Below are 13106 nucleotides of genomic sequence, written 5' to 3'. Positions count from 1 at the left end.
AGGGCCATGGAAACGTCTACTGCCTGCGGGGACCGCATATCCGCTACCACAGACGGCCCTTCTGCGGCTGTTGGTGAATCAGCCAGCGCTGTCACTGGTTCCTCGGAATCCGATTCTTCAGTGTCATCGGGACCTCGGCTGGCAGCACTGCAGCCTGGGGCTGCTGGCGGAGGTCAATTGGGCCATTCCTATTTGTGGGTTCCGTTCCCAAGACTAGGGTCAGGTCGGGGGTGATGGTCGTACCTTGTGCCTCCAGGCGAAGTTCCAGTCCCGGCACCTGGTAGTGGAAAGCGGCAGCCGCAACTCCCGGAGTTGTTGATGGGGTGGACCACAGCTGGATTCGGGCAGGGGCAAGGCCGGTTTCAGCCGGGGTTGTCGGTGGAGGCCGATGCAACCGCGCCAGGTCCAGAAGGGGACGCGGTCCCGGCCCTCCGTTCTGCTCCAGAGCCCTCATATCTCCTCCGGATGGGACTTATCCAATGGCAATATCGGTTGTGAGGTGGTGGCCGCTGCAAAGGGTGTATCAGCAGTCGTAGCCTCCGCATGTGCGGCCTGGCGACGAGTGGCTTCTCCTCCCCCCGTTCTTCTGTATTCTTTTCTCTTTCTATCATGGTGTTCTCCCTCCTCTGGCTTCTGCCCCTCCTTCTTGGGGCGGCGTCTTCTTCCAGCGCCTCCATACCAAGCCAGTATACGAACCCCTCGGGGGGGGGGGCCCATGTTGCTGTCACACAGTAATTCAGGCAGGGGAGGCCCAAGACTGTTCATGGTTTTTCCTAGGATCTCGTCACACCCTTCTTCCCCACGCCAACAGCCATTTTTGATTTTCATTTTACATTCTATTAAATTGGGTCTTCTGCACATTCTCAAAAGTTTTAAGTCCAACAAATCTTAGGCACACAGAACCCGATGGCATCGGGTCTAGTCATCTTGTTCGTGATGCCAAGTTGGGTCACCCTCCCAGGGCTGTGGGGTACTCGGTACCAGGCCAGTATCAGTGGGATGTGTCACAGCAGCGGCAACCCAGACCATGGCCCTGGGCGCCCAAGTAATAGGAAGATGTGAATGGTGGAATGTAGTTAAATGAATAGTTTGTGACGCCACCTGTGGTGTTCGGCAAGGGAGGTGTTAAGCCGACGCTGCAGACAGATCCTCCAGGACAGATTGTGTGGTGCAGCAATGATGTTATAGCCCTCCACAGGGAGGTCTGTTGCCCCGGGGCAGTGTAGATGTGGAGACACTTAGATGGTGTAGTGTTTGGCACAGGGGATGTGTTTGGCAGACAGACGCAGGAAGGAATGGAGGACACCAGGGCATGTAGTTCCAAAGCTTTACTCAGTCTGTAGTGCCCGCTTCTGTGCCATGTCCTATGGGTCAGGGACTCAGTCAACCTCCAAGCAAGATGGAATGCTCCCTTCCACACTCCGCCAACTTACTGTATGTGTCTTTTCTGAACGTCTCCTCTACAGCGCCTTTAAGTGTGAAGATCTCCTAGTACTGAGTTACACTGGAGTTCCTCCTGACAGATGTTCCCAAGAACTCTACTTGTAAGGCAGACAGCTGTAGCCTGCTTCGAGGACTCTACTCCTGAGTCCCGGCTCTCTATCAGTGTTGCTGTTGTGCCCTCAAGTCTTAGATGGGAGTAGTGCATTTACAGCCCACTACTCCACTGGTGTCTGCTGCAGAACCATTAGTGTCCATACAGCCTCGGGTACCGGTCCCCGGCCTTGCGCTTAGAACTTCTAGGCAGGGTTCTTCCTCTAACCCACGTCCTCTGTGTTCCCTTTTACTCCTACGTTCAGTACTTGTCTCTCTCTCCTATGGAAGCTCAGGCTTCACTTCAATGTCTTTCTCCTTCTCTCCTTTCCCATGCCAGCTTGCTCAGCTCACTGAGGCAGCTGCAGCACTCCTTCCTCCATCTCTCTTCCAGGGATCCCCACTCCTCTCCAAGTGGCTTCCTCTCAGACTCCCCATCTGACTGACCTGTAATTCTAAACCATCCCACTCTTATGCATTCTCAACTCCACTGACCTCCCAGCACATCTAGTGTTCCAAGCAGGGAACCTCCAAAAGGTGCTCTACTTTTCTCTAAGCAAGGAGCTGCAATGTGGTTTTGCTGAACTACCCTATTGTGTGGGGTGCGAGTGTTGGAGCGTGGTCAGGAGCCTCCAACTTACCTGGATGGTGGGGCACCACACCTTAGGAGAAGGTGCAGTACCTCTGTGGCGACTGAGCCTCAGGGGCGCCACACAGAAATACCCAAGACTGTCATTTGGTGATTTTTTATTAGTGACCACCTCAATTACACTAAATTTTCATCTTATTTACATAGAAGACATTGCAGCCTGTTAACACAGGGCTAATAAATTCGGGAGCTTAGTTTAGGCCAACCCAACAAAGTCTGTCCTTTCTCAGACTGATAACCAAGTGATAAGTGCTTGCATCCTCCTTTGTTTCCAGTGCATTTCAGAAAAAAGTGCATGCAGATATTAGGTGCTAAAGATGCCAGTCTAGAGCTGCACCTCCAGAGTCCAGTCCAACCAGTGGCTCCTGAAACACTGCAGGAAGAAAAGTGAAAAGTAAACTGTTTTGCATGAGGAAAAGAAAACACACACAACAAAATTATGACCTTACTGTGGATATCATAAGTGGACTCTGGCTCCAGCAGCAGATCTCGAGGCAACACGAGAAGGTCCTGGGGCCACTGTGCATTACAAAAAGAAATAGTCTCCTGCTCCGGTGAGGAACAGCTGTCGGTTCCTGTTTCAGATCCATCATTACTGATCCTGCAGCAAAGTACACAGCTGGGAGGAGTGAAGCCTGGCCCACGTGGACACAAGTCATCCTCGTTCCTGAGATAACTCCTTAGTGCCCCACTATGGTGGATAGGGCGATCACGGGACCAAGCCCAGTGAGTGGGATCCTTAGACATCACCTACAAAGTGAACAATTTCTATCAAGCTCATAACTTCAAGCTGCACCATATCTGTTTTCGTGTTCAGCCATTTACCTCATCACAAAATCTACGACTCACAACAGCCCTGTAGTTCATTTTTGCCCAGAAACTGTCTCGTAGCTGCAGGAACTGAGGGTATAATTCCCGCCAAGATTCACCAAGGGCCCATGGAAAGATTTCATATTTATAGTCCTCATCATCTTCTTCCATGTCATTAGCCAAGTAGCTAGGAACAGGAAAAAAATAAAAATAGCGCAGATATTAAGCACAGATTTCACTTTGGCTAAAGATTGAATACATATTGTCATGATGTTCTAGAAGTTAAGAGTAATTGTCACCTTCATAAGAAACCACACAATCTGGACAGAATGTGGTAAAGACATCTTTGCCTGGGCATGGAAGTGCTGCAGTCACTGCCAGCCCTGATTCACAGAAACTAGAATTAGACTTACCGGTAATTCCATTTCTAGGAACCCTCCACGACAGCACCATAGGAGGCTACTCTCCACTCCAATAGGGACAGGAAACACAAGGTTAAATAGTCCCACCCCATTTCCTCTCCAGTGTTTTTTTTTTTTTTTTTTAAACACAAAAAACACACACACACACACACACACACACACACGACTACACTGGTATGAATGCTTCAGTATCTATTTACATCCCCAAATGAAAGCTAGGGTGCATTCCACTCCTGCTGTCGTAGAGGGTTCCTAGAAATGGTATTACCGGTATGTCCAATTCTATTTTCTATAGTCACCCTCCATGACAGCACCATAGATGGAATGCCAAAGAATCACTTTAGTGAGGGGGGCAATGGCCTGGTGAACCTTCCTTGTAATGTCTAATACAAATACCGATTTTTGGGCATTTTCATCAAGTCTATGTTTCGAAAGAGGTATGAACCAAGGACCAGGTGGCAGCTCTGCTCGATGGCAGTGCTTGCCCTCTCAGCCCATGTCATATGAAGCTCTGGTGGAGTGTGCTGTAAAACTTTTCTGGAGGTACCCTTCCTTGGCTTCCGTAAGCTCCGCAAATTGCTTTAATCTAATTCGCAACTGTACTTTTGGAAGCTCTTAACCCTTTATTTTTTCCAAAGTGCTGTATGAAGACATGATGGTCCTTCCTCCAGGGTTTTGATCTTTGAAGATATTGAAGGACTGCTCTTTGTACAATCGAGTATGGAACTCAGTTTCCTTTGCATTGGATGGGTTTTGACAGAAAGGTAGTATGATTTCCTGGGACCTATGGAACTCTGGAGACCTATAGTATAATATATATATAAGACCTAGGTGGAAAATAATTTTGTCCTCCAAGATTCTAAGGTAGGGTTCCGAGAGGGCCTGTAGTTCACCTAGCCTTCTTGCTGTTGTGATGGCCACCAGAAAAGCCACTTTCCAAGATAATTTATCCAAATCTATAGTCTTTATAGGCTCAAATGGAGATATTGTGAGGCCTTTAAGAACCATGTCTGGATCCCAGGCTGTAGACAAGAGGCTGCAATCATGATTCTTCTCACCCAGCAATGGTCAGCCAGGGTCTGGTCAAAGTACGAGCTGAGGGCTGCAACTTGGACTTAAGTGTTAGTCTTTAGACCCTTCTCTAGCCCTGCTTTTTGAGGGAAAAAAAAAAAAAAAAAAAAAAAAAAAAAAAAAAAAAAAAAAAAAGAAGTCACTTTTGGATGCAACCCATTTGGATCCACACCAGGACATTGTTTTCCATATCTTGTTGTAAATGGCATATGTGGTGCCCCTGAGGGTTCAGTCACCAGAGGTACTGCACCTCCTCCTGAGGTGTGGTAACCAACCATTCAGGTAAGGTGGAGACACCTTACCACACTCCAACACCTGCATCCCACACAACAGTAGTGTAGCAAAGCACCCTTTGATGGCTCCCTGCTTGGAACACAAAGAGTGCTGGGAGGCAGGTGGAGCTTAGTTGCACATAAAGAGCGGGAAGAGTTTAGGATTTAGTCAGTGAGTCTGACTAAGAGGGTCTGTGAGAGAAGATCCCCTGAGTGGGATGGATGAAGGAAGTGCTGCAGCCGACCTCCGTGACCTGGGTCTGCTGGCACAGGAAAGGGACATTGATGGAAAGCCCGACTCTCACCATTAGAAGGAAGGACTAGTACGCAACGTAAGGAGAGGAGGACTAAGGATTAGGATTAGAGCAGTACCCTTGCCAAGTTCACAGCGCATGGCCGGGGTCCGGTCCCCGAGGTTGTATGGATACTAATGGTTCTGCAGCAGACACCGGAGGAATAGAAGTTGTCACCACTTTATTCCCACACAAGACTTGGGGGCACAACAGCAATGTGAGCGAGCCAGGACTTGGTAGTAAGGAGTCCCCGAAGCAGGCTACAGCTGTCTGCTGTACAAGTAGAGTTCAAAGGAACAGCTTAAAAAGGAGGAACTTGGGTTTAACACACGACCACAAGTACTTCATTACAAGCGCTAGAAAGGAGACATTCAGAAAAGGCATATGTTGGAACGGAGTACTTCATCTTGCCTGGAGGTTGGCTGAGCCCCTGACCTTGAGGACACAACACTGAGGAGGGCACCTGTATGTACAACAGACTGAGCAAAGCTTTGGAACTACATGCCCTGGTGTCCTCAGCTTATTCCTGCGTCAACCCACTCAGCACTGCTACATCTCTGTTGAACACTGCACCATTACGCTCTCCTCACTCCATCTACACTGCCCTGGGACTACAGCCCTGCCTATAGAGGGCTACACCATCATTGCTGCACTACCCCATCTGTCCCAGAGGATCTGTCTGTGGCGTCGGCTTAACACCTTCATTGCCGAACACCACAGGTGGCATCACAAATCATCCACTTATAAACTTTAACCAGCCACACTATTTCCTTTTACATGGACGCCCAGGGTCACGGACCGGGTCACTGCTACCGTGACACTTCCCATTGAAATCAACAGGCCCGGCTCCGAGTACCCCACTGCCCTGGCGGGCGATCCACATTGGTCACCGATTTCACCACATGATCTGAGAGGCCTCTAGCCTTTAGGATGATGGATTCAGAAGCCAGACTGCAAGTTGTAAGGCTTAAGGATTTGGATAAGAAATCAGTCCCTAGCAGAGAAGGTTGCTGGTTGGTAGGAGAACCAGTGGGCCATCCATTAAACTGTTGAAGGCACCGAACCAGCTCCTTTTAAGCCAGTGAGGCACTACCAGTTGGTCTCTTGTCCCTCCTGATCTTCTGCAAATATCCATGGTAGGAGAGGAAAGGAATATGCCAACTTGAAGTTCCAACGGTGGGTGAAAGCATCCACTGCTATGCATGTGTCATCCAGTTCTAGGAAAGAGTATCTGCTTACTTGGGTTTAGATGAGTAGCAAAAAGGTCTACCTCCAGGAAAATGGTAATTAGACCCACCTGTAATGGTTTCCAGGAATCCATCCTGACAGCACCCTGGAGGATGTCCTTATCCACAGTGGGCCAGGAAACCACGAGTTTAAGGGACCCTCCCCCTACCACCAGTGGTTTTCCAAAGCAATACATCTGGATGGATGCAAAGAGAATTTTATTTAAACAAGAAATCATACAACTGTTACATCACATTAGTATGGAGCAATAGGGAGGGAACCAACAGTGCTGTCAGGATGGATTCCTGGAAACACAATTACCGGTAGGTCCAATTTCCATTTTCCAGGTCACCACCTGACAGCACCCTGGAGTAGTACCAAAGGAAATTGGTCCTAGGGTGGGACTACTGCATGAAGCATCTTCCTGCCAAATGCCAATTGTGTTGACACCACATCTAGCTTGTAAATCCTAGAGAAGGTACTGAGGCTGGACCAGGATGTGGCCCTGCAGATCTGTTCTGCTGAAGCTCCCCTTTTCTGCCCATGAAGCGGCCATGGCCCTAGTTGAGTGGGCTCTAAGGCTCCCTGGGGGGGGGACCCTTTCCCTGTGCCATGTAGGCCAAGACAATTGTGGATCTGAGCCACCTTGCAATTGTGGATTCTGATGCTCTCTTCCCCTTATCTGGACAACTGTACTGAACAAAAAGATTATCCTGTCTCCAGGGCCTGGTTGCATCCAGGTACCTGAGTACTGTCTCCCTGACATCCAGGTTATGGTAGGAACTTTCCTTTTGGTGTTTAGGAAGTTGACAGAATGAAGGGAGCACCACCTCCTGATTCATATTTGAATCAGATGACTGTGGGGAGAAAGGCTGTGTCAAGCCTCAAAACTAGCTGATTTTCAAACACCTGCAGATAAGGGTTCTGAATAGACAGGGCCTGAAGCTCTCCTAGCCTCTTCGCTGATGTGATGGCCACTAGGAACGCTGTCTTGAGTGAAAGATTACTGATCTCCAGATCTGTCGCTAGCTCGTATGGGTGTCTGCATAATGCATTCAGGACTAAATTAAGGTCCCAAGGAGGGACAGTTTTCCTTAAGGGTCTTAACCTCTGAACAGCCTTGGAGAATAGAGTTATCCAAGGATGTGATAGGGAAGAGTCATAGAATTCACTTAGGGCTGCAATCTGTACCCTTAGAGTACAGGGCCCAAGTCCTTTCCTGAACCCTTCCTGTAAAAAGTTAAGGATCTTGGGGATGTCAGGGTGGTCAGTATGAACTGTCACCCCGCCACAGTAACTGCAGAATTTCTTCCAGATTTTGTTATAAATTGCAGAAGACCCTGGTTTTCTACTCGCTTGGAGGGTAGAGATAACTTCATCTGACAGACCCCTAGATCTTAGGACCTGACACCCAGGATACAGGCTGGTAACTGGAGGGCTTCTGGGTGTTGGTGCAGAACTGAACCCTGGTGGAGAAGGTCTTTGTAGAAGAATGGGTTCTTCTGACATGTTTAGCATGGGGAACCAACTCTGCTTCGGCCAGAAGGGCACCACTAGTATGACCGTGGCCCAGTCCTCGCATATCTTCCCGAGTGTCCTTGGAATAAGTGCAAGATGCAGGAATGCGTATAACAGACCTTTGCTTCATGACTGACAGGGCATCAATCCCACTGGGCCTCCCAGAGGGTTCAGGGAGTAGAAGGTACTGACCTTTGTCTGACCGCAAATAGGTCTACATCCGATCTTGCCCAATGTTGGCATAGTCCGTTGAACAGATTCTGTTGCAGCCACCCTCTTCCTGCTTAGGAAGTCTGAGACTTGGTTTCTGGTACCCTCCAGGTGTACTGCTGAGATCGAGAGAATCTCTGCCCACCTGAAGATCCGTCCTGCTAGACGTTGCAGTGCTGGGTGTCTTGGACCACCCTGGTGATGGAGGAAGGCTACCGTTGTATTGTCTGACAGTACCTTCACATGTTTGATTCTCACCAAGGACTGGGCGGAAGATAGAACTTTCCAAACTGCATGAAGTTCTCTGAAGTTGGAGGATTCCGTTCTGTCCCCTGGACTCCACCGTCCCTGGTAGTATCTTCCTTGGACGTGTCCGCCCCATCCTTGTTGACTTGCGTCCGAGGTGACTGACTTCCGGGGACTGAACCCATGAGACACCGGCCTGGAGATTCCTGGGGATGGTTCACCAATACAGGGATCTCTTGAGCCAAGGGGATAGCAGTATCTGTCTAGCAAGCTCTGCTTCCAGTCCCAGGATGCTTGGAATGCCTGTTCTAGTAGTTCGAGAATGAGACAGGCGCCAATTCAAGCAGGGAATGCAGGAAGTCATTAGTCCCAAGATCTTAATTGCATCTGAGACCCGGCTCCTTGCGAATTGACGAATCCTCTTTCATGCTGGTCTGTTTTTTCTTCTGGTAGGTAAGACATTCTTGCCCTCGCGTCTAGCATGACTCCCAAAAATGTTATTTTTGGCTTGGGTATTAGATCTGACTTCACCCAGTTTATGATCCAACCCAGTTTCTGCAGTGTGGAGATCAATGACTGACAGTCGATTCTGAGCTGACCTACCGAGTCTGCCACGACTAAGAAATAGTCTAGTTAAAAGGTACTACTGTGATGTTCCGATTTCTTAGATAGGAAACTGTGGTGCCCCCAGGAGTACGGTCACCACAGTGGCATTACCTCCCTCCTAAGGAGTGTGAGGTCATGCTTGGAAGCAATGAAAGGGTCTCTATCAGGTAGTTCTAGCACACAGCACAGTTCCTACTCTGGGCCAGCAGAGGGAGCTCTAAACTGCTGAGGAGCTGCTCTCTGGTCAGGAGTAGGAAGTTAGTTAGTTGGTACAGAGACAGGAAGAGTGTGGACGTGTGGAGCCTAGCTGGGGACTGGAGCAGGAGCAGAGCTCACCCCTAAGCTGAAGCGCATTGACCGGACGCCGAAGTCCGAGGCTGTGTGGATGCCAAGGGTCCAACAGCAGAAGCCGGAGGAATAGAGGCAGTAAATGCTCTGTTCCCAACTGAGACTCAATGACATGGTAGCAACGTGTGAGCCAGAGACACCATTAAGGCCGGTTTCACATTAGCGCTTTTTAAGCGCACGCACGGCCGGGGGTAGCTCCGCCCCCGAGCCAGCTCTCTGCCCGGCGTGCCCGCCCCTTGCTTGTAGCGCCGCCTACTAGCGGACAGCGGCGCCTGCGATCGGCGCACCCTATCTTTAGCATAGGGTGCGCAGATCGTGCGCAGGCCGTGCGCTAGTTGCGCTTTGACCTGCGCTGCGCACTTTTGACGGTGTGCCGTGCGCGCCAAAATCAAACTCTTCGGATTTTGGCGCGCACGGCGCACCGTCAAAAGTGCGCAGCGCAGGTCAAAGCGCAACTAGCGCACGGCCTGCGCACGATCTGCGCACCCTATGCTAAAGATAGGGTGCGCTGATCGCAGGCGCCGCTGTCCGCTAGTAGGCGGCGCTACAAGCAAGGGGCGGGCACGCCGGGCAGAGAGCCGGCTCGGGGGCGGAGCTACCCCCGGCCGTGCGTGCGCTTAAAAAGCGCTAATGTGAAACCGGCCTAAGGGCAGTTCATGAGGGAGGCTACAGCTACCTGTCATGCGAGTGGATTTCTAAGTAACAGACAGAAAGAGGAACTTATATGGAGTTCAGAACCGCAAGTACTTCAGAATAGTGCTAGAAAGGAGACCTCACAACCCATCTGCACATCAGATTTCGGAATAAATTCTTGGACTTTTGTGCGCTACCAGATAAAATCACTAATCCAGTGTTTAGAAGAAAGATTAATCCATTTCCCAACGCGTTTCGAAATGTATACCATTTCTTCAGGGGATGACATATATGATATATGTCATCCCCTGAAGAAGAAATGGTATACATTTCGAAACACGTTGGGAAATAAATGGATTAATCTTTCTCCTAAACACTGGATTAGTGATTTTATCTGGTAGCGCACAAAAGTCCAAGAATTTATTCCGAAATCTGATGTTTGAAGCGGTCGCAGAGTTGACCTTTGGATGTGCAGCAAGCAGATTACTGATCCCACATGCTTTAATCTCTCCTAAAAAGGGTGAGTAAATTCTAATCTATTTTTCCAGCAATAACCCGGATAAGACCCTATTGCGCTTTTTTGTTCCTTTAGTTTTATTACAACCCATCTGCACAGAGATTCCCAAAATGCTTACAGGCTGATCAACTCCTGTACCATCTCATCTAAATCCTGGACTGTACAGTAAAAGGTAAAAGAAACTGCACTCTTGTGTCATTTGCATTCTCCCTGCATCACCTACTCAGCACTGCTACATGGGTCACCCTCCCAGGGCTGTGGGGTACTCTGTACCAGGCCGGTCCTTCAAAGGGGAATGTCACAGCAGCGGTGACCCGGTCCATGGCACCCATGTAAAAGGGGGTTTGAGTGGTGAAATAAAGTTTGAGTGATTCGTGAAGCCACCTGTGGTGTTCAGCAATGAAGGTGTTAAGCCAACGCTGCAAACAGATCCTATGGGACAGATGATGTAGTGCAGCAAAGATGTTGCAGCCCTCCACAGGCAGGGCTGTTGGTCCCAGGGCAGTGTAGATAGGTGTTGGGGAAGAGGGTGCAGTGTCTGGCACAGATGTAGCAGTGCTGAAGAAGTTGCAGGAAGGTGGCAAGGGCACAGCAGAATGTAGTTTCTTTACCTTTACTTGTAAGTGCAGTCCAGGGTCCCGATTACAGATGGCACAGGAGATGATTAGCCTGGAAGCAACTCAGGAATCTCTATCAGATGGGTTGTGTAGTCTTCTCTAGAGCTTACTTGAGATACATGCAGTACAGTGTTACACTGACTGTTACGAGTTCGTTTTTCCCTTCACCATTGAGGTCTGATGAACTCCCTCTTCTGGTGAAGGAAGGTAGTGAGGCTGATTACCAAGCACCTGGGTATGATGACAACTGGGTGACGGGAATTGCTGACTGGATATAAGGCAGCCGACGCCCTTCTGCCTTGCTGGTGATCTGAGGGACTCTAGGAGACCAGTCTGATTCCTGCACTGCTTTTTGAGTTTGTGTTGCCTTGTTTCTCTGAATTTCTGCCATTGCCTGCTGGGTTGAGTTGAATTCCTTTTTGCTCTGACTTCAGAAAATACCTGAGTGCCGATATAGTCTTTGAAGCCTAGCGTCTTCAGGGCCTTTTTACCCATCAGCCTGTTGGCCCTTGTTTTGATAGGGGTTTTGGTGGATTGCAGACAGCAGCTTCCCTATCCTGTCCTATTTAGTTAGCTTGGGCCCCATCATTTGCTCAGCCTATCTGTGTGAGTGTATTTTCATCTTGCTTCACCGTCATTATATGTTGGGGGCTGCCTATTGCTTTGGGGTCTGCTCTGGGGCAGTTTAGATTTCCCTTTGTCTTTAGGCTATGTAGTTCTCCGGCTGTGATAGAGGGGTCTAGGGCACTGTAGGAACCCCCCATGGCTACTGCTAGTTGTTGTTGATAGGTTCAGGGGTCTGCAATCCAATAGCTGCCAACTTCTCTGGTTTTCTGGACTTAGCTAGTATTTCTGTTTTTGCCTCCTACGGTGACTCATTCATAAACAGAATCACCAGCCATACCATAGATCCTAGGGTACTCCATAGCAGGACAGAATTGGGAAAAAAAAAAAAAAAAAAAAAAAAAAAAAAGTATATTCTTTCCTCTGAGGCCGTAGGGGGAATTTTTTTTTCTCTCAATGGAGATAAAGCAATTGTCTGATCGTGTGGAGCAGCTAGCTGCGGAAGTGCAGGGAATTTCCACCTACCTTGCTCATTCACATGCTGCTGAACCAAAGATCCCTACTCCTGATGTGTTTTGGGGATCGGTCTAAATTTTTGGATTTCAAAACATGTAAATTTTTTGCCCTGAAGCCCAACTCGTCAGGGAGCTCCGTGCAGCAGGTTAAAATTGTCATCTCTTTGCTGCGTGGCGATCCCCAGGATTGGGCGTTTTCTTTGAAACCAGATGATCCTATTCTGACTAATGTGAACACATTTTTTCAAGCCTTGGGGTTGTTGTATGACGAACCTAATGCTATTGATCAGGCTGAAAAGACCCTGTTGGCATTGAGCCAGAGTGGAGATTCTGCAGAATTGTACTGTCAAAAATTCCGAAAGTGGGCGGTCCTTACTACCTGGAATGATAATGCCTTGGCAGCTCTCTTTCGGAAGGGTTTGTCAGAAGCCGTAAAAGATACTATGGTGGGATTTCCTGTTCCCTCTGGTCTGGACGATTCTATGTCATTAGCCATTCAGGTTGATCAGCGTTTACGTGAACGCAGGACTGCATGAGAGGTGTTCCCACCTGTTGAACAAGTGTCTGAACCTATGCAATGTGATGGAGTTTTGTCCAGGGAGCAACGTCAGGAGTTCAGAAAGCGTAATAAGCTGTGTTTTTTTTGTGGAGATGCCTCGCATATTATTTCTGTCTGTCCTAAACTAGAGAAACGTTTTGCACACACGTTTTCTGTGGGTGGTGTTCAACCTAAGTTTCTTCTGGCAATTACTCTGATCTGCTCCCTTTCCACATTTTCCACCAAGGCTTTTGTGGATTCGGGAGCAGCCCTGAACCTAATGGACTTGGATTTTGCTAAACGTTGTGGATTTCCGATGACACCTCTGCAGACGCCTATCCCTTTGAGAGGAATTGATGCCACTCCTTTGGCAAAAAATAAACCTCAGTTTTGGACCCAAGTGGTAATGCGGGTCGCCCCAGACCATCAAGAAAATTGCAGATTTTTGGTGTTGCATAATTTGCATGATACCATTGTTCTGGGGTTTTCCTGGTTGCAAATTCATAATCCAGTTTTG

At 48.8% G+C, this 13106-nt stretch overlaps 1 protein-coding gene across 4 annotated transcripts in view; it reads right to left on the bottom strand.

The window, feature by feature from the left end:
* Window positions 1–2263: 2263 nt before the first annotated feature.
* SPDYC (speedy/RINGO cell cycle regulator family member C) overlaps window positions 2264–13106 on the bottom strand; it is a 28293-nt gene continuing 17450 nt past the window's right edge. For all 4 annotated transcript variants that reach the window (XM_073554512.1, XM_073554510.1, XM_073554509.1 and 1 more), the window contains exons 5-7: window positions 3008–3179; window positions 2632–2932; window positions 2264–2555 (exon numbers count right to left, since the gene is read on the bottom strand). In XM_073554512.1, the coding sequence (XP_073410613.1) occupies window positions 2494–2555; window positions 2632–2932; window positions 3008–3179 (535 nt within the window). In that variant the 3' untranslated portion in view covers window positions 2264–2493. The remainder of the gene's footprint in view (window positions 2556–2631; window positions 2933–3007; window positions 3180–13106) is intronic.

Source organism: Dendrobates tinctorius, unplaced genomic scaffold, assembly GCF_039654945.1.
Source record: "Dendrobates tinctorius isolate UK_male_01 unplaced genomic scaffold, ASM3965494v1 ptg000211l, whole genome shotgun sequence".
Taxonomy (NCBI): domain Eukaryota; kingdom Metazoa; phylum Chordata; class Amphibia; order Anura; family Dendrobatidae; genus Dendrobates; species Dendrobates tinctorius.
Note: the sequence above shows the minus strand (reverse complement) of the source record. Positions and strands in the feature narration are given on the sequence as shown.